We start from the raw sequence: 21098 nt of genomic DNA on the forward strand, positions 1-21098 counted from the left end.
CACAATTCTATACGTTCGTATTAGAGTTTCACATGGCATTTTTCATCAGTATTTGTAATTTAGAACCTATTAACGAAAAGATTCTTAAGCTATATTTTGTGTATACAAAAGGGTCACAGATGGTAAAAAGATTTGTTACCGTGAGGTAGTGTAGCGTTTTGTGATTACAAAATTAATCTGTCTCTAAATCTGTTTAAATAGTTTTTGCCATATAATGAGCAATATAAATTATTAATATTTTCATGTTCTTAGGGACTTTCACAGCCATAATTTTACCAACACAGCTGTTTGACCCAATGACATCATGTTTTGCATATTTTTGCATTTTAATGAGTTAGTCATTTAAAAGGTTACAAAGAAACCATAACTCATAAGTAATTAAATTATTTAGCAGAAGAAGTATAAGAAGGTCTTCTGACATAGGTCAGTGTGGGAAGGAAGGAGTGTCAGTGTACCAAATTGCACCTGTCTGTAGGAGCTAGGTACAAACCAGAACCTTTGCTTTCAGATTACCATCCGCTTCCCTTTTTCAGGAAAGTGGCTGAATGCAAATACATACTGAAACCAACCGAATTTTTTTTTGCCATTCTGTGACTGCGGTCACAAACGATGATCAGCAGCACTAAGCAGGTGTTGCCTTGCAAGACTTGGATAACTTCAGTATTTCAGAGAAAACTCTCAGTGCGTGATGTATTTATCTTCCACAGGTCAGAACAAAAAACTGAAATAGAAACCTTCGAAGAGATGTATGTTCTATCTCTTTTGCTGCGGTAGTTTATACACAATTCCTGCAGATGAAAGGTGAAGAACTGGGCTACTTGGGTTGCCCCAGTGCACGCTACAGATGTAAAAATCTAGGCAAACATCTGAGCCCATTGGAGTGTCAGCAGAACACTCCACAAAGTGATTACAAAAACATTTGACACATTAGAAATTAAGAGTACATTTTAAAATAAACTTATTTTTTTCATCTTGTGCTACATAAAAAAATACAAGCTTGAAACTTATTTCAGAGTATATTCATTATGAAATACGACTGAGAATAATTAAGACATACTGTGACGCTCTCTGGGAGGAGACAAGGTGGATAGGAAAACGAGTTTGCAGCAGAGAACTTTTGCTGTCAGCTAAAAGGATGCTGAGAAACACCATAGAAACATGAAACATTTCTGCAGTCAGCTTCATCTCCACTTCCTAATTTGAGGATACGCTTCAGAGAGGAACTGTTATCCTCCTTGGTTTGCCTACCAGTAAATTAGAATTAATACTTATGTATTATGTCTGTGGGTGTTAGGAAAGTATTTGATAACCTTTGTGTTCCTGGTGCATTGCTTTCAGAAAGTTCTGCTGGAAGCTGAATGGCCTCTTAACCAAAGCCTTAGTTAAAAAGTAAAATGTGCAGGAGTCTCCTGTGCGAAACTTTGAACCATGCTGAAGCTTCTGCAGTTTCTGTAGGAAGGGAAAGTAAGATAGTTTCATAAGAGAGGAGAAAAAGCCTTCGGAATGCAGGCGTTAATTACAGAAAAGGGTCCTATGAGGTGTCATTAAAGGAGGCCAGGCCTTGGGGGAAACTGTTGAATTCGTCCTTTCATGGACTGTATGGACCCCAAAGCTGTGCTCAGTTAGTGAAGAAGAGCAGAGTCTATTATTGCAGCCTGGACAGTTATTATGGAAGGGATTATTTGCAGTCATGTACTCCTCACGTGTGGTTGGGGTGAATTCACTTCCATTCAGCCTCCACTGATAGCCTGAAACTCGTGTTAGGGAGAGGTGATGAGGCTGAGGTTTGTTGAGCAGTGTTTGAAGCAGTATTTGAATATGATCATAATTATTTTCTCTTAATTCACAGAATTAAGTTAATGCTGCCGCGCTTCACTTTTCGACGAGAAATGATTTTCTGCTGAAAGCTGTGATGAAATTAAGTGCTTCACAAAAGCACAGAAGTTCCCAACCAAGAATAGAGGGTACAACTGAGGCAGTAGAGTCTTTATGGTACACGGATGTGTTTACTCAGTTTTGGCCTTGGGAACAAACACCATGGAACAAGATTGCAGATCTTATGCACAGACATATTTAGGTTGCTAATTATAGATACATGTGGAACATTCATTCTTTTCAAAACTTTTCAGCAGTAAACTCAAAATGTGGTAACAGTTTATCTCATCTTTTTTTTTTTTTTTTTTTTAGCTTTGAATATTGATTTGTTTAGCATAACTTTACCCACTCCAAATGATCAAATATTGAAGTGTACCAGTGGTGTATCTCGTCCTTTCCAACTCCAAGATAGGCATGGTAACATAAGATGAACACAGTTCTGTGCGCAAAGAGACACGGACTGAATGCAGTGAGAATTTAGAAGGCAGTAACAGAAAAGGAAATGAGGAGTTTATTGTTTTTATAGCTCTAATATCCATTAAAAGTTAGTAACGCAGCAGGTGACAGTTTGGGTAAGCGTAAAGTGAATGTTTTGAAATAAATAGGAGTTGGGTGACCTGGGATGTCAGGGCTCTAGACAAGGGTGTGTGTTTGTCAATATATCCTACATGTTTTACAGACTCCTCAGGGAACAGGGGAAGATACAATTTCACCTTTTCTGTGCCAAAACATTTTAATTATATCTTCTTCCAAGTACAGCGGTTCAGTAACCAAGGAGCTGACATTGATGCATGTGTTGATAAAGCTGCAAACATTCAAAATGAGATTAACAAAGATTTTGAGGAAAGGGTGACAGCTAATTTTGCACAGTATTCTGCATCTAATTCAGGTCAGTGTAATGATAGAATATTTTATAACGGTTGTGTCATCTGGGGGGACTTCTGTGATGCTTTGTGTTTTTGAGTGTTTGTGTATGTGAAGGCATTGTTCTTCATACAACATTCAAACTTTTTATTGAACATCTATTGCTTGTAGCATAAACAGGAGTGAACTTCAGCGTTTAGAAGCAGTTTTGTATATCCACCAGCATTCATTGCAGTAATAGGTTATTTTTGTCTTATTCACCTTGAAAGCGTGGACTTGTGATGTGAAATGGAATCAAAACTAGTGTGCCCGGCTCGTAGCGTTGTTTTCCGCTTGCAAAAAGATTGGATGGAAAGTTATATTACTAAATGTATTTAAATTATCAAACTGTAGTTTCTTTGTATTGTGTGAGACCTTTTGAGAACATCTCAATGTATTTCTGTTCTATTCTCCTCCTTGTTTGAAGGCAACTGACATTCTTCTTTCACTTTTCTTTTTTGTTTGTGAAATTTTCGTCTTTTTTTCTATCCACTCACTTCTCCATCTGCTTTCACTTTTGTTTGCTTGGGCCGTCTCTCATCCCAACTTGATAATGAGGAATGCAGTGTGACCCTGACCTCTATCAGCCCATGCATGACCTTCTGACTCCCCCACATAACCTCTGACCTTCTCTTTGACAGCTTGATTAATTACCCTGTGTTATGATTTATGAGTAAGTGCTATGTAAAAATAATAGACAACAGGTGGTCCTCTAAAAACTTTTTGTGGCATGTTTTCTTTTCCTGCCTAGCTTGATGAGCTATTTTAAGTTGGGAATTTAGTGGGACAATGTGTGTTTGGCAGTAACACGGCATTTTTACACACTTGGACACAGCGCTGGAATTCAGCGCGCCCAGAGCTGAGGTGTAGCTGGGACGAAAATACTGCAAAGTGTTAGCAGGGTGCAGTTGCCAAAATGTACATTGGGTGGAAACAGAAAGCGGAGTCAACTGACATTTCAGGCGTTTCAGTCTCAGGTCACGTCTTGAGAAAATTGCTCAAATAATGGAGGGGGCATTTTTCAAGCTGAGCTGCATCTCCAACAGCTATGTTTACTTTAACGCTTCACTAGTGACTTCTGATTGGTTGTCATGACCTCATCCCACTGTTGCACCTACGATGTTGCAACAGTGACATATATGTACCTTTCTTGTGAAAAAGATGGGGGATAAACAGAACGTACATCTTTCAGAAAGATGAATGGATGCTGCCGTGTCCATTTTAACCACGGGCAGGTTTAGGAGACGGACGCTTGGAGTTGCATTTCCCTTGGGAATTAACTCTGGTCGTGCTGCAAACAATCTATACAGAAGTATGAACTTGGAAACTCAGAGCGATAGGGCTTAGGAAAATGATCCCTTTCAGACCCTCACTTGCAGTCCCAAAACATAGTTACATAGGTCAAAAGATTCCTCTCCAGCCCTGACCTTTCTGGTCACATATGGTATCCCATCTTGGTGGATTAATATGCAGAGCTGAATGCTTTCAGCTCATTATTCATTTGTCCAGGCAGAAGAGGTTTCAAAAGATTGAGACTTTACCTCAAATACTTGGAGATTTTTTTGTGTGTGTTTTTTTTTCCCACCTCAGTTTTACTGCCAGATGCAGTAACTTCAATTCCAAACGTTTTGCTTGAGCTTCCAGTAAGAGACAAAGCAGTGCTGCAGTTCTGGCTTGTGTGTGATGGTGAAAAAGGCCCTTCTACATTGTCCTGCCTTTGTAGTAAAGGTATTGTAACTGAGATTTTTGATTCCTTCCAACACTTGACTTTTTCAGCTGGCTTCTCTTTCTGTCATCGTTTCCTTTACCTCCAGAAGTAGTTACCCAGAGATTGATAGCAGTTGGTATAGTTGGTGTTTTGCTGCCAACTTATCCTGAAGCAAACTGCGGGAAATAGCTGGTAATGGAGTACTCTAGTCTGAAAGAGAGACTGTGACTGTGTCCCCTGAGCTAGCAGATTAAAAGACTGGATCTTGTATTTATCAGTGCCTATCCCGTTTACTACTTTCCATCACAGATACACTAATGGGTGATGCGGACAAACTCTGACTTCTGTGTGGCATCTGTATTCTTTCAAATGCGTGGTAGAGCACTGAGCTTTTCTTGTTCCAATTAACTGAAGATTTATGGACAATTTTCTTATTATTGTTACAGAATTTAAGTTTTTCTTTTTACTATGAGAAAAAACTGCGCTTCACACAGTGGCTTAACATTCTGCGTGCACTGGGTGTGCAGGGAAAGCAACTCTGCAATTACATCCACGGAAAACATACCAAACCTTAAACTTTCCAGAATTACAATAATTCTTTACAGTTTAGTTCACTACATTTTAATAGTGCTGTAAGTTCATCAGAACAGAAGTTGGTGTTTTTAATCCCATGGTGAGGTACATAACTTCTGAGCGTGACTTCTGTGTAAACTTCTGAATGAAGTTCAGTGGAAATTAATAGGAATGAAAAATGGTCAGGTTTAGGCTGACTGAGAGGATCTGGAATCACATGCAATTTTACCAGTCTCAGTTTATCAACTATCAAATGCTTGCTACTACCCAATCTTCCTGGTGCCATTGTTTGCATGTTGTATTTCCACATGCAGAGGACAAGAGAAAGGGAATCGTAAGCAAAACAAGCTGAAAGTATATTATTTTCTCAAAAAAAGTTCTTATGAAATATAAGTTGATAATTTTTCTCACAGTTAAGGGAAAAAAAAAAACGGAAAAAGAAAAAAGCACCTCAGTTATTACTAATTATTTTAATTGTACTGACAGGAAAGACATGCTAACCCGGGGAACAAATAAATAAATAAAAGCTTTAAAGCGTAGAGGGAGATGTGTTATGCTGCTTAAAATATAATTGATAAAAATCCTCTAATTGATTTATGACACTGGGAATTTAGAAATGGAATCGTATTTCATCTGTTGATGTCTATGTGAAAAATTGACATTGTGTCCTCATAAAATTGGACAAATGAGTCATGTAATTTTCAGTTACATAATCAATAACTTAGACAAATTCTACTTCTTTGATGATTTATGTGTCTGTTTTGTGGTCAGCTAAAAGTGGACACAGGGTTTCAAATTCCTGTAACACTGGTAGATCTATAATAAATACATGAATTTTGCATTTGGCACCGTGTAGAAGGTGAAAGGAATTGATACACAGAGTGTGCCCGCTCAGAACGAGCAGGTCAAGAAGATGAACAACAAAGGGAGCGGCATGTGTTGTGCATGAAACCACCACAGCACCCGGTGATAAGCGTGGGGATGAGTCAGTAGTAGTTGTGTGACACAAACCTGCAGCTCTGCTGTGCTGGATTTGGGTTTCTGTGAGGAGGAAACGTGTCTGCTGATCATGTGGCATTGTGCGTCGATGCGGGCAGCGTGAGAACCATGCCTTCTTTTGTTTCCTGCTTCCCTTTGCCCCTCCCCTTCCCTCCGCTTATGTATTTGGCTGTTTATTTATTTACATTTACCTAAGTTCAATTCACTCAGTGGAGAGGGCAGGGAAGAGACATGACAGGAGACCACTTACTCACGGTACCGAATCTAGTGAGGAGGCAATTTTCTCTGTGGCCTATGGTGACCTTTTTTGACGATGTCCCTTACACCACAGACAGTGTACTGAATGCCTCTATTTCACCCTGTTTAGCAGAGTGCAACAGTGTCCTTTAGCTGCGTTTTGGTGGGAGGAGAAGCTATGGCAGAAATTCGAGAAGGGCGTGAAAAGTTGTGCAGGCACAAGGAAGAGGGGTAGAGACTTCCTTCAAATGTGATTTTGATAACTAGTCGAGTGTGTCCAACTGTAGAAAATCACTGAGTGACAATCTGTCTACCTGACAGTGATCACAATGTGTTACAAGATTTTTGAATAGCTCTACACATCAGAATAAAGCGAGCCCAAATAAAGTATCTTTTGTTAGCGTAGATGTGGTTGACTCTGGTGAAGCTAGGTAACGTGGACTTCTTTGATCTTCTTCCTCGGCTAAGTGCAAAATTGAGTGCTGAACGAGAAGCTGGAATAAGGCTGTTCGGTTAGATAATTAGCGTAGACAATTTCAAAAAGTGAGTCTTTATTAAAATTTACTTTTAAAGGGCAGCTTGATTTTCGTTGGGAACCCATGGTAACTCTGAGGACTCGTCTGTCAAACGCACGTGCTTCCCTTTTTCTCCCTGAGTTCGCCATTATCTCTCACAAATATTACAATCCTCATATGATTTACTGTCATTTAAAAAATCACAATAAAATGATTGGCTGATTTAGTCGAGATTTATTCCTCATTCATAAATTCATGTGTTTTTCAACCAGCTCATTTTTCAAGGCACAAAAAATGCAGCTGGCACGTTCAAAAGCATCCCGCAGGTCACAAATTTTCCCTGGGTTTGTGGAATATGGGACATAATCCCGAAGAAGTTTTAGAGCAGATTTAAAGATGTGCTTAAAAGTCTTCTCCACAGTGAAATAGTTGACTTGTAAGCAATGCCGCCGCATCAGTTCTAGTATTGATTCATTGTTACTGCCACTATTGGCTTGTGCAGCATATGCTTGTCAGCTAGACAAAAGGTTTTACTGTTTTAAACTGCGCTGAATAATTTTCCCATGCCTTCTTTAATATATATTCGAATTCCCTCTGTCCCCTCTGTTTTACAGGTTTTTATTGGCTGAGTGTATGGTTTTTTATTCACCGTGATGTAGATAGAGTTTTTGAAATGATATTTTGCTTATAGTTTTAATACAGTTTTCTCGAAAAGTCATATAACATGCTTAGGAATAAAACAGCATATTACATTATTTTAAAGGTATATCAGGCAAACTTTTCTGACGCCAAGGGATGCGTTGTGTGCACAAGTGCACGAACAGACATATTCGCACATCAGTATCCCTTTAATGATGGAAACAAACAATATTCTTAAAGTGCTCTTCTAAAAATAAGGTTACACGAACTTGCTGAAATAAATATGTGTTTTTAAGAGCTTTCAAGTAAACACAAAGCATTTTCCAGTGCTAAATCTCCCTTTTCATATTTCTTTCCTTTTTTTTTCTCTCTTTTTGTCTCTTATAAAACAGGAAGGCTATGGAGTAATAGTACTGAATCCCAATGAGAACTATATTGAAGTGGAGAAGACAAAAGCCCAAGTACAGCTGTCTTCTGATAGCTCAGATGAACCTGCAGAAAAGAGGGAAAGAAAAGATAAAATCCAGAAGGAAACAAAGAAACGACGTGACTTCTATGAAAAATATCGAAATCCACAAAAGGAAAAAGAAACAATGCAGGTGTACATTAGAGTAAGTTTCTTTCACTTATTATCCTTTTTTTTTTTTTTGTCCTTGCTTACTGGTGGGTCAATATGTTTACTGTCCATCTTAGCTGATAAATAGCGTGCTTTCTTAAAAACAAACACATTGCTGCAGTGGCATTCAAGAGTTCATGCAGAGTCCCTCGCTCTTTATTCTATTGATATTTTTTGTCACTTGCTGAATGTAAAGTAAGTTTTGGGAGAGTTACAAAACAGTCCTTTCTAATTTCAAAGAGGAACTTCAAATAAACCCCAGAGGAATGCACTGGTGCTATCAAGAAAGAGAATGATTTAAGGAAGACTTTGCACGAATGGTTTTATAAACAGAGGTGTACATAGGAAACACTTTCTTGTGCAACTTCAGCAATGCATTAGCTTCGCGTGTCACAGAAGCATTTATTGTATTACGCTGTCACATATTGGGGAGGCAGCAGTTATAGACTGATAGATTTTTTTAACATATTGCCTGCTGAATTAATGATGCATTGTGGAAAATACCAGTGTTCATCTTACGTGGTAGCAGATTTACCCTAAAATGTATTGTTTTCATATGAGCAGCCATCCATTGTGCTTCAGCTGAAGTTCTGAAGGCAAATAAAGGAGGAGAGTTATTAATATCTTAATAAATATTTAAGCTAGAATAGTTTGAGAGTGGTGTAATGAGGAAACTCTGTCCCCTGCTCTTTTCTTACTCAGTGAACCTTTGCACTTTGTAATGCTACCAGCATGGGATCGTTATAACAGTGCTACCCAAGGATTTCTAATTCTGCAGGGGACACAAACAATATTATTTGCACTTTGACACATTCTGCTTCATATACATACTATGCATTATACATTTGAGACTGAGTCATGCAATTTCCAAAGCCTTTATTATGAGAGTTGGCATTTTCATTCAGCAGTAAAACATGTCAGAAAAGCCACACCACGCCCAAGTCAGTAAAAATGTACACATCATCTTTATGCTGTGAAACAGAGAACAAGAGATGTTAGAATCATCTTAAAGTGTTCCTGTTAACTGTGGTTTAACGTTGAAGTGTTTGTAGGAGAAATGCAGCAGTACTAACTGGATGTGAGGTTTTGTAACCTGGATGTTAAGAGTCACTAACGCCATAAATACTGCCGTGCTTGCAACTGAGAACTGGAAAAGAAAGGAGGCATATCCATATTCAGAGTCACCAACAGAGCATTGTTGTGTGGTACTCTTTTTTTATCTATCTGTGTGCTTCTTTTTATGAGGTACACCATTCTTCCTAGTGGTCAGACTGTTTCTGAAGAGGGCAATGAGGCTTCTGTCAAATTGCATCAGAAGCTGGTGAACGTTATGCTGTCCTGAAATGTGTTTAGTGAGCATGCTGGTCCAGCGTCCTCTTATTGAGAGAAAACTTTTTTTGATACCTTTTTAGCAGTTCCCCCTTCTTGTGGCACCTTCGCTTGATGAGGCATGAAATTTGGCTTCAGAAGGTTTGATCCCCAAAACATAAAATGTATGACTCCATACCATTTCCTTTTTTATGCAGGTCCTTGCCTCAGATATGACTGTCCACATTCTCTTTATTCATTTTCTTCAAATCAGGGGAAGAAGTTTTTAGTGAAAGTGTGTGTGGTGGTCTTCTTTCCAGGGAGAAGTAACTGAAATTGAGCTTTCCGATGCCAGTTGTGTTTTACTTTGAAAGAATCCTTTGATATATGTGTGTGTATGTGTGTGTGTGTGTGCATGTGTTTCTTAAATAGGGTCTGATGCAAAGAGTTTTTCTGAAACAGAACAGAAATTATCCCTGCTTTGGTGTGTGGCAGGATGCATTACTACAATTTACTTGCCTGCTGGTTTCCAAAAGAAAACTGGTTCACTGATAGAATACCATTTACCTTGGTGGGTAGAACTGCTAAGTCTGGAAAGATTTAAGACAGGTGGTTGCAAGAGGAGCTGTGAACATAGCATGCTTGCTCTGTTGATAATCTCTCCAGGCATAGTGTGATGCAAAAAAAGATGGTGCAATGCCATACTTACAGTGCATTTCTTGCCTCTCATGCTTGGGTCTCCTTCTTTCTCACCCTGGGATCACTGCCTGCATCCCTTTGGTTTTGGAATGATGGCCTTTGGAGTTGGTTTCAGGCAACCTAAAAGAGCGATTCCCATTCAAAAAAAAAAAAAAAGAAAAGAATTCTACTTGCCCTGTGGTAAAGGAATGCTTTTGACTCACTAACGAATAAGAGAAAGAAAAATAGTGCCACTGTGCAGAAGTATTTGAGGACACTATATGTTTTGGAAGTAATATCATCAAATAATTTTGCAAAACACAGAGCAAGCCTTAGATCACCTTTGTGAAGCAGGGCAAGTGGGTACAAAGATCAAAAATTTCCTCTCAGCAGCTGTGGTAGATACATTCCTTGAGACACTGTGAAAGCATCCACTGCATCTAATGTCGAAGGAAGATCTGTGTGTGTCAGATATGCTGGAGATGTTGTTTCTGACTGTTAAGAAATAGTGTTCTCATAGGGTCAGCAAGTTGTGTTCTGATGAAATGCCACATGATGAAATTAAAGGTGTCTGGCTGGTGGTCCAACGTTAGTTCGATTTTCCAAGACGGGTAAAAAAATGAAATTCAGCACCATAAATTTCTTTAAGTATTTTCTTTTTTTTTTTCCTTTTGTTTTTTGTTTTGGTAGAAAAAAGCAAATCAGCTGGGATATTCAGGAATATGTAAAAGCAGAGTCTTAAAATACAAAATCTCAAATTGCACTCTATTTTTATACCAAAAAAAAAAAAAGGAATATAAATAAAAACTACTATTAGACTGTGTAGTGCATTAAGCGCAGTGCCTGAAAGATCAAAGTACTTATTGTTTCATGCTGTTAGTTTCTTTAACTATGAAATAATGTACTTTCTGGAATACGTTATAGCTTGTTAAAGGGGCTGATTTGGTCTGGGCAATAAACATCATGTCAAACATTATGGCAGAAAAACCTGCTTAATATGTTTTGTAATAAGGCAGAATTTTTTGTTCTTGAAAACATCTGCCAAGTGAATTCATGAGTGAAGACAGAAAATGTCATCAATTCAGTAACAATCTTATAAAATTGGTTTCCTTTTTAGCAAGGCAAGCCAAGGAGAAAACTTCTTGATAATAAGTATTGACTATAATACCTTATAGAAATATTAAATAAAAGCATTTTACTTTTATGTAACATGTTAATGAATGCATCTGAATTTTAATACTCTTACTATTCAGATTTTAACAAGCATATTGCCAGCAAATCATTTTAAAAGCATCTGTCTTGTAATGTGTTGAATGCCAAACTGAGTCAAATAGCTAAATATATACATACCTCCTTTAAAAAAAACGTATTTCCCTTCATACTTATAGACACTACCGTTTTTTCTTAGACCACCAGAGGCTGCTGCTGTTCGTATTGGCTAATGCTTCCCCCAGAAACTCAAATGCCCTAGCCAGCCTTCATTTACTGCTGAACTAAACTGAGAATTTGTTGATCTCTAACCTTTTTCTATGGAAACAGATCATACAGGCTTAAATGTGACATGATTATTCCCTCCATCCTCCAAGCCATCTCCCACTCCCCACAGATTTTTGCATTGACAGAGTCTTCTCTATGTTAAAAGACACTTAGAAATGTAAATCAGTATTTATCCCTTTCTAAATAGCATTCACCACTTAAACAAGTATGCTGAATGAATCCTGAAATGTTATTAAAGAAAAAAGTATAAATCACATAATTTTATAATAATAGTAATTTGCAATAATGTTGTTGCCACAATAGTCAGAGGATATCAAAGAGGCAGCAAAGGAAGGAGAAGAAGAATTAGTATCTTTTACCAGAGCAGCTGATGGGGTCAGGATTTCTGGGCAATGGGATAAGCCTTTCCTCGGCCCGTCTGCTAGGAATCTTTCCCCACAAAGGTTAGCTTCTTTAGAAAAGACAATTCTTGTGGCAAATTTTATTTTTGCACAGCCTAAAACAGTTTATACTAGCAGCATGTGAATGAAATTCAGTTAATTTTCGATGCAACTTTTTGGAAATATTTTTTTTTCCCCTTTTCCTGCGAGAGATGAAATGGAAAACACTCGTAACGCAACCAGTTAATCTGTTTTGCTAAAAATGCACGTATCAGGATAGCCCATGCCAGTATTTAGGAGCAAGTGGTGCAGAGTGGGTTTGTTAATGCAGGGCTGATGCACAGCGATGCTGGCGGGCAGCATGAGCTGGCAGGGCACAAGCAGGCCACATGCCATCGCGGTGTGTTCGCTGGTCAAGGCAAGGCCTGTGGCAGAAGGCTGCCTCAGAGCAGCAGATTTGGTGTGGGGATCGAGCCTTGTCCTGAGTTCAGCCTGCAGGCAGCTGTGTGGCCTGGCCCGTGGCCGTCACCTCTGCCTGCCCTGCCACTTGGCAAGGGTCTCATCCAAAGCCTGTGTGACTGCATTAGTGCGCTGCTGAACCCGAGCTAATAAGCCCTTTATTCCACCAGAAGAGACAAGATGACAAGCGCTAGGCAGACAGCTCCCAAGGGGCAAGGGACATGCTCAAGCACAGAAAAAGTCTGTGGCAGAACTGGGAATCAGGCCTCCCACCTCCAGACTCTCTCCCAGTCTTTATAGTGCAAAGCTTTCTTTTTTTTTTTTTTTTGTTTCGTTTTCCCTTCTTATAACTTTCAGAGTTGCTTTACCTACAGCTGAAGTAACATATGGTTTTAGTTAGATTTTTAGTTTGTCCATATTTGCCTTTTAAAGACCATTACTTGCTTCTGTGTTTGGGAAGTTTCTTTTACAGAATCATCATCCTGGCAACAGAAAGCTTATGAGAGCTGTTTAAAAATTACTACAGCTTTATTGTTCTTTGCAACACGGACTACTTAAAAGCAAAAAGACTGCAGTTAGGTGCTGGGCCATAAACATCTTGTGACAGGTTGGATGCCCAGGGGTCTCTGTGACACCTGCCAGAGGTCTGGCAGCTGTGCTGCATGTCCTGCTGCAGGCCTGCATCACCCTGCCCAGCCTCTGAAGCCGGCTGGAGAACCCAACCCCATCCGATCTCACTGAGCACCAACACTTAGACCTGTAAGACTTGGATTCCTAAAGGCTCAGATAAGCTTGGAAATCCAATAATAATTTCTGTATAGCAGGAAAAAAAAAAGTGTGCATAATGTTTCATTCTATAGATATTACAGTGAACTGGCATCTCTCTGAAATATATGTAGTAGTTTCTACAAGGGCTGTTTAGTATGTGCAGTTAAACTGGGTGTTACTGAAAACCCTGAGTCCGTAAAGGCTTCTTACAGTAAGTTTTGCATCCGCCAGTCCTGGAAAGTTACATTTGCCTTTTTTCCTGGAGCAGGCAGGAAATCAGAAAAGCAGATAATTGGTGACGAAAGATTTTGCATCTCTTCAAAAGCACCACTGGCTCTTCATTCTGCTAGACCCTCTCTTTGTTCCGCATCTCAGAAGTACGGTTTAATCAAAGAAAAGGAATAAATCGGGGCTATCTTGCTTTCTTGTCTTTCAAACATTCATTACATGATGCTGACAAAATGAATATTGTTAGACTGGGCTCCTAAAATGTGAGGCAAAGCCATATGAATTTTCAAAAGAAAGAGTCAGCTTGCATCCCTCCTCCCACCATGAGCTGTGCCGTGCTCCTGTTGTTCTAAAAAAGATCGTTGTGCACAGGTCTGCCAAGTCGCCCTTCCTTTCAGGCAGGATTCAGGCTTAGTAAACCTGGACAGTTAGCAAGCTAATCACAAAGAAAACTAGCTCAGCAGAAAGCAGGGCAACTTGTTGAAGGCAGAGGTGAATACAATCGTTCTAACTTTTTATACTCAGGCAGCGCCTGTCTTTGATTGTAGAATGATAGCAGCTCAGGACTGAAAAGACCTCACGGGTCTTCTACTCAATCCTCCTCCCAGTGCAGATTGTTCTCTGCGAGGACCCTTTATCGTTTATCCAACAGAATCAAAGATTAAATCTCTTTCTGATACCCAAAACAAGGATAACACCCTCTAACTTACTGTACGCATGGCATTCTTATACTGGATTTCTGTGTTTGGGAGGCTCAGGGTCATCCTGTGTGCTTTTTCTTCCACAGTAAGCTGTGAGCCACAAAAGTCTTCACATACAGAGTGATAACAGAAATTAATTTCTCTGAGATAAATATATGCAGTTGTCTTAAGAGGAATGGCACTGCTGAAAAACCGCAGGACGCCCCTCTTCAACCCCACTCTAAAAATGCCTGTGGGTTTTGAAGTGGGCGTACAAAGATTGTACCCTGATACACAGAAATCAGCAAAACAGTGCAGTCCTAGGAAATGGATGTCAGCAGACAGGAGACTGAGGCACAGGATACAGTACGTTCAAGGATGTTGTTTGCATTTCATTTGCTGCAGAAAACAGTGAAAATTCAGGAAAAATAATATATGAAATATATATATAGGAAAAAAAAACAGGTTTTGTAACTTAGATTATTCCAGTAGTTCCTCGGTACTCTGCTTGACTGCCTCAGCAGTGACCACTGACAAAGGGGCTGAACATAGTGGAGGAAGCAGTGGTATGAAAGAATGTGGAAAAAGCTACCTAGAAAAAACATCAGGTCCTGACCTGTAATTCGTAGGTTGCTGACAATTCACAACAATATGAATTATTGTCAGCTTGCCACTCATTATACTTCAAAATCATTATGAGCAAAATGTTTCACTAACCAAAGCCCTTCCTTTTCGTGGATCTACTTCTTGTGCAATGTTATTTTAAATTATTTGCCCCTTGAGATCAGAGCTGAGCGTTTTAATCAGTTTGCTGTCATCCCCATAGACAAAAGGAAATGCACCTTGTTGTGAGGTCTGTCAGGAACAGAGCCACGACCTCGGTTCTTTCTGTGCCTCAGTGAACTCCACAGCTGATCAGTACTCCATGAGAACTACTTTTATGCTAACTTCAGAGCTGCTTACTTTGTCTTCACAGCGTCCAGACAGACGTATTCACTAAAGTAGTCTGTTTTATGGTATCTACAACCCTGACCTTATCTAAATTTTGAAAAATCTTTCACTCCTCTTTCAGCTAAATCCTTGTTTTATCCTTTTCTTCCCAACCAGAAGGGGATGCTAAACTGATCAAAAATGCTTTTTGTCTTTTGTGTGTGGTGGTGTCAGTAGCAGCCTTTCTTTCCTGAGTTGTCTGCATGCTGTTCAGCCACACTGTTCCATACCTTGTAATTTAACAGTTGTTACTCATTCTTTTTTCTCTGTGCCTCTGATTCATACTTGCAAGACTAAATTTGTCAATACACAGTGAGTTACATTTTCCTTGTAATCAAATGGTACTTGAATTTTAGTTGGACTTCCCAATAGATGGCACTACTAGGAACAAAACTACTGAATAATGTAAGATTTAATTGCATTTTTACTAAGAATTAGATCTATTTATGAGCCTTCTGTTCTTCTGGGCTGTAGGGTAACTCTAAAACAGTTTGGGAGCTTACAGTTTGGTGCTTGTAGCAAAGGAGTAGAGTGGGAAGAATACCCAGCCTACACTGAGTACATTGTTCACAAGAAGAGGATGTCCCTTCATTAGTACTTTTGACAAACACAAGCATGTTTCCTGTATTAAAACTGTATGAGTAGTCATCACTCTGACACGGGATTGCACACTAAGGTAGACTGGACTCCAGAGCATGCTGGAATTATTTGCCATTGCTAAGCTTCTTCATCTCTTAATAAATCATTAGTTCTGCTGTTGCCCTGTTCTAATTGAATTAGGGAATGAAAGGAAGAGCTGCTGCCTCCTAAAGGACTTCTTTTACTCCATACACTTTGTCTAGTATCGCTTAAATCTCAGTCATTTGTTGTGCCTCCAGTGCAGAATGGAGCATTTCCCCTAACCAATGCACACAAGCATGTGTGCACACAGACTCCAAATAAAGGTGCACCAGACATGGACATCACTTGCATGTTCAGCATCCTTCAGACTCTGAAGGAAATGGGCTCTGTGATAGTTTGTAAGCATAGGATACATACGTCCTGAAGGTTTCCTTTTATGAAAAGCAAGGATTTAATCACTGTTTCCAGTCTACAGTACAGCAAGAAATTCAGACAGCAGTTAATTCAGACAGTGCGCCCAGTACTTCCTAAGAATCTGCAACATGTTTGTTCTTTGAAAACTGGTGTTTCATTCCAGGATGGTTTTTCATCCCTATCTTATATATTCTTTCCACCTGCTGTCTAACTGAATAATCTGATTTCCTGGATCTTTCAAGTTCAGACTGTATCCTAGAAGAGGGGGCAGTTGACAAAACACGAAATTGCATCACAGCTCCTCTGTCCCTAACCTCATAGAACATGCATGTAGACATTATGAAGACAAATCTTTAGGGATCTGTTTTGCTGAGGACCTTGTTTGAAGTTGGTGAATTAAGTAACGAAGAAATTTAGACTGTGCATATCGTTTTGAAGGAATTCTAGGTTCTGGATTAGGTTTGTGGTCTTATTTTGGGATAAGTCATCGCCTTTATGTGTTCTACCCTGCAGTACATGTCTCTTAGCCTTTGAGTACTGCACTTTCTTTCCTGAAGGGTCTTTTCTGTTGTTTGAAAAAGGAGCAAACACATTCGATGACAGAATCATGTTTTTCATCGTGTGTCCTTTTCACTGGCTGACAAAAAAAATCGTAAGCTTATGTTTAATGGCTGTTACTTATTTTTATATCCCTGAACAGTGAAGTCATCAGCCACGTATGAAATTCTCCTTGTTGAGATACGTTAAGTTTTCAGACACTGTTGCCATTTAAAGGTCTAATTTCTTTGTGTTAAGTGAGCAAATGAACTGTTGCTCTCACAGATCTTAAAATAACAGAATTTGATCACAGTGTCTGCTTGTCCTCAGTACCTTTCTGTTTCTGCAGAATGTCTGTTCATTATGTTCTTCCACTGTTTCTTCTCTATGTCTGTTTTGAAATATCAGCTGACTGGATGAGTTTGGCTGATATTTAAATGAAGATTTATCCTGATATTCACTAGGCACTGTCATCACGGGTGTGGCAGTTCGCACGATGTTATTATTCTGTTACAGTTCTGGTGAACAACCAAAGCACAGCAGTCCAACAACAATCTCAAATAGTGTCTGTTTCTACCCAAAAATAAAGTGACCAGGCAAAAACCAGGTCTGCTAGAATCAGCAAACAAAAACTGCAGTTGCGAAAGGTGACTGGTGCCTCAGTTCTGATGAGAGTTGTGGGAGTGTACAAAGGTTGCCGGGATGAAGCTGTGATACGGAAATACTGTAAACGAGTTCACATCACCCACAGTAGCCTTCTGCATCAAGTGCATTCAAAGTCACCGTCCCATATGCATGCAGTTCATGGTTTGAAGAGCTTGTACGACGGTGCCATGACACAGCTCACTTTTTTTTGCTTTGATTGAAAGTGTCAGGCTCAGTGCTTGTGAGCAGTCCTGGCTGACATTGCTTTGGGCAAAGCATTGGACTACGGGACCTCCAGGCGTCCTTTCTAGCTAGCATGGTTCAGTGGTTCTACACGACCAAGTTCCACTCCAGCCCTCAAGGCACTATGTAAGCTGTGCATAGGCTCTGTGGTTGTTGTTGAAGAGAGGTCAGTTTACCTTTCAGAACGTGTGGCATTGCTGACATTGCACTTGGTCATCCATTTACAAAGAGTAGGCTTAGGTGGCTGAAACCATGAAGCCTACTGAGCTATTAACGTGGTTAAGACCAGGTGATCTGGTATTGTACTGCTATGTCAACACACCCTCTAGACAGACAGTGATGTTATTTTGCATTTTTAACACAGGTGTGTTGAGGAGAACAAGATTACTCTATGGAGCAAGGAATTCTACAAGCAGAGTCATCTCCCTAAATTTTCTGAAAGATCTTAGAGCAAAACAGCAGTATGAGTTTTTTCACAGATGTTTTCCAGATGTTGCTGGCATGCCCAATGTTGAATAATGGAAAGGATAAATGTACTGTCTATGTCCTTCCTGCTCCTTCTCTTTTGTTATTTCTTCAGCAAAAAGAGTTTCGTCTACATTGTTAAACTGAGTCTGCAAGCTTTCATTTCAAACTACAAAGCAGTTTTTGAGTTTAGGGAACAGAAAAAAATATTCGGTGACATTCAGACTGATTGTTTGCCAAGTGTGTGTTCTGAAACGGACAGACATGGCAGAATTTAAAAGCCTGCAACTTTATATTAAAGTATTAGTGAACAGTGTTTAATGAAGCCTGTGCACAACTGATTTTTAGAAGTCAGAAGATTTTGTCTACGCTCTTAATTTCAGAGTGAATCTGTGTCTCAGCTGCAGGCCAATGCATTAGTTGCAGGTTGCCTCGAAACCCCTGGACAGGCCCCCAGTTTCTCTTCATCTCCAAACTTAGACCCAAGTTCATAAGGCTTTACTAATTTCTTAAGATACTCCCATCCAGAGAGTTTTAAGAGAAGACTCTTCCATTAGAAAAAGCCTGCTCATGCAATACGTGTATTACCAACTCCAAAGCTTTTCCATGCTGCTTAGTGGAGAGACAATTTGGGGTATTCTGGCATCTTGCTGCAATATTGGGCATCATAAATGTGATCACAGTTTGGTGGATTTCCAAGACATCTGGTACCTGGCAACTGTTGATTCTTGCTGCTTATTGTCAGCGTTATGCACAAACAAGGTTTAAGATTTAAAATATGTTAGTACAAAAACATTTTTACTAACAGAACTAAACTACACAAATAGCATAATACATTAAACATTGATTGCGCTACTGCTAACACTGTTCAACTATCGCTAACCACGGGAGCTCTCAGAGCTCTTCCAAAATCTCAGTTAAGCAGCAGATCTCGTTAATTAGCTTCTACAAGGCATCCAGAGCCAGAAGCAAGCTACCCAGGGAGTTCCTAAGGTTACAGCTTTTCCGCTGCCTTTGTTACAGATTGTGCCTGCAGTCACTCTGATCTGCTCTTCTGCACAACCTCCTCCCTCTGTCCTGTAGGGCGGCGTTAGTCTGCCACCTCTTCTCCCATTACACTTCATTCCTTCTGACCAAACATTCAGACATTGCTTGGCAGTCTGGGGATTGTGTTATTTTCTTGCAGTCTCTTAAGGTCTCAATTAACATGTCTTAGTTGTTACACTGTGGGTTTTGCCCTGGCTTTAAAGGACAGAGTGTCCCTTTATGTCATGAGAAGTTGTAATTGCAAGAACACTTTTCAAGGTTCAGTTTGAGCAGTCTCTAGGTTTCACATGCTTTTACATATCTGTTCATATATAACAAAGATCTTTATTTTGTTTTTGAAGTAGGGAAACCCTTTGGGGTTCTCTCTCAGAAACCTTGTGCTATCCTCTTGATGGCCCCACTGCCTTCTCTAGGGGAAACTACCTTGTTTGTATATGTTAGTTGAGGCTTGAAATATTTCATGTTATATAACTTTAATACCACACAGAAGATTTAAATATATAGCAAACCAAAGAGTTCAACTGTGGATATGAGCTACATCTTGCTTTTGCCAGTCACAATTTTATTTTTACTCCCAAATACTGAGAGGTATGAAACCTCACGGAAGAATGACCTGAGATATTAAGCAGAAGGCAATGCTCAATCAATAATGCTTGTATCTTTTTCTGATAAATTTGACTGTGTTTGCATCATTGTTGATTGGAGTGAACTGGCTTCTTTCAAAGTCTCCGATAATGGGATGGTATGGTAAACCTGAAAGACAGCTGTCTTGGGATCAGACATTTGATAAATAAATACAGGGTTTTTTGGTGTAATGTTTTACAGCAAGCTCATATAAATATTGACGGTAAATACTGGAAAACTAATCCATAAACCTGGCAATATGTGTGCATCATGAGATAGGGAAGTTTAACAAAAAGAACTTAAAGGGTAGAATCATTTTAACTGAAGTGTAATAACAGCCAAACCTCCAAAGTAAGCAGCTGTTTGAATGAGTATAGGTTGCAGATGTTGAGTCCTCTTAATCCTGAGTTTAAAGCACATCAAACAAATGGTGTTAGCTAATATTAAGAATTAAAATGGCATCAGGGACCATTTTTAACTGTAACAAAAGCTGTGTGTATTTGTGTTATTTTTTTTTTAGTTTGTTTTGCTTGGTGTTGTTTTTTTTATCCCACCCACCTCTATACTCATCATAAGTATCATATTCTATAGAAGATAATGTATTATTCCTGAGATCTTCATTTATTTCTGGAATTTCTAAAGCATTATTTTTCAGTATATAGTCTCAGTAAGACCCCCAATGTTTGGCCTGTGCTGCATGAGTTAGAAGATTGCTCCCAATTTTCCAGTTAGGTCAACCAAAAAAATTAAGATATGATAGAGGGTCAATGAAAGAAATTCATATCAAAACAACTGCTCACCATGTCATTATGACAACCTGCTGTAACAAATGTGCTTCTTTTTTAACTTATGACAATTAATTGCTAAAAGTAATTTAATCTGACAGTGTCAAGATGTTGAAAGACTCGTGGAGATGTCATAAAAGCGACCTTTCTGCCCATGTGCAACCAAAAGCCATTTTTAACAAGGAGCCTCAAAAACAGTACAACTTCTTTTGTACTTTGTTAATTAGTTATTGATTTGAAACAATGCTCTGCCAAATATTGTCAGATTAGCTAGACGCCAGCAAGGTCACAGTGTGACAGTCTAGTCCTGATAATCTTATAGTATATAAGAATTCTTTTTTCTCTGAACCTTTTGTTCTGATATCCTGAGAATTACATTTCCTGGCTTTAGCATTTGCACTAATTTAAAATACAGCCAAGCTGTCTGTTATGTAGTTGGATGTTTTGAGTTGTTAAAAGATGACACTACTTTAGAAGAAAAATTGGTAGTGATCTAATGTCTAATAATCTTAGTCGCCCGTGATGCGGTGTTGCTACAGTACAAAAGCCATCACTAATCTGAGAGAAGAAGGGTGTACTTTAATATAATTGTTGGTACAACCATGGTGCAAGTTCAAGTTAGAAGTAAAATAAGCAAGTCCTAACGCTGCCTGGTGGTACATCA

General features: G+C 39.2%; 1 protein-coding gene across 2 annotated transcripts in view; it reads left to right on the top strand.

Annotated features, from left to right (window-relative positions):
• ARB2A (ARB2 cotranscriptional regulator A) overlaps window positions 1–21098 on the top strand; it is a 247419-nt gene that overhangs the window by 123817 nt on the left and 102504 nt on the right. For both annotated transcript variants that reach the window (XM_065745600.1, XM_065745602.1), the window contains one exon: window positions 7842–8060. In XM_065745600.1, the coding sequence (XP_065601672.1) occupies window positions 7842–8060 (219 nt within the window). The remainder of the gene's footprint in view (window positions 1–7841; window positions 8061–21098) is intronic.

Source organism: Cyrtonyx montezumae, unplaced genomic scaffold (genome assembly GCF_038088225.1).
Source record: "Cyrtonyx montezumae isolate F1298 unplaced genomic scaffold, pur_monq_1.0 scaffold_36, whole genome shotgun sequence".
Classification (NCBI taxonomy): Eukaryota; Metazoa; Chordata; class Aves; order Galliformes; family Odontophoridae; genus Cyrtonyx; species Cyrtonyx montezumae.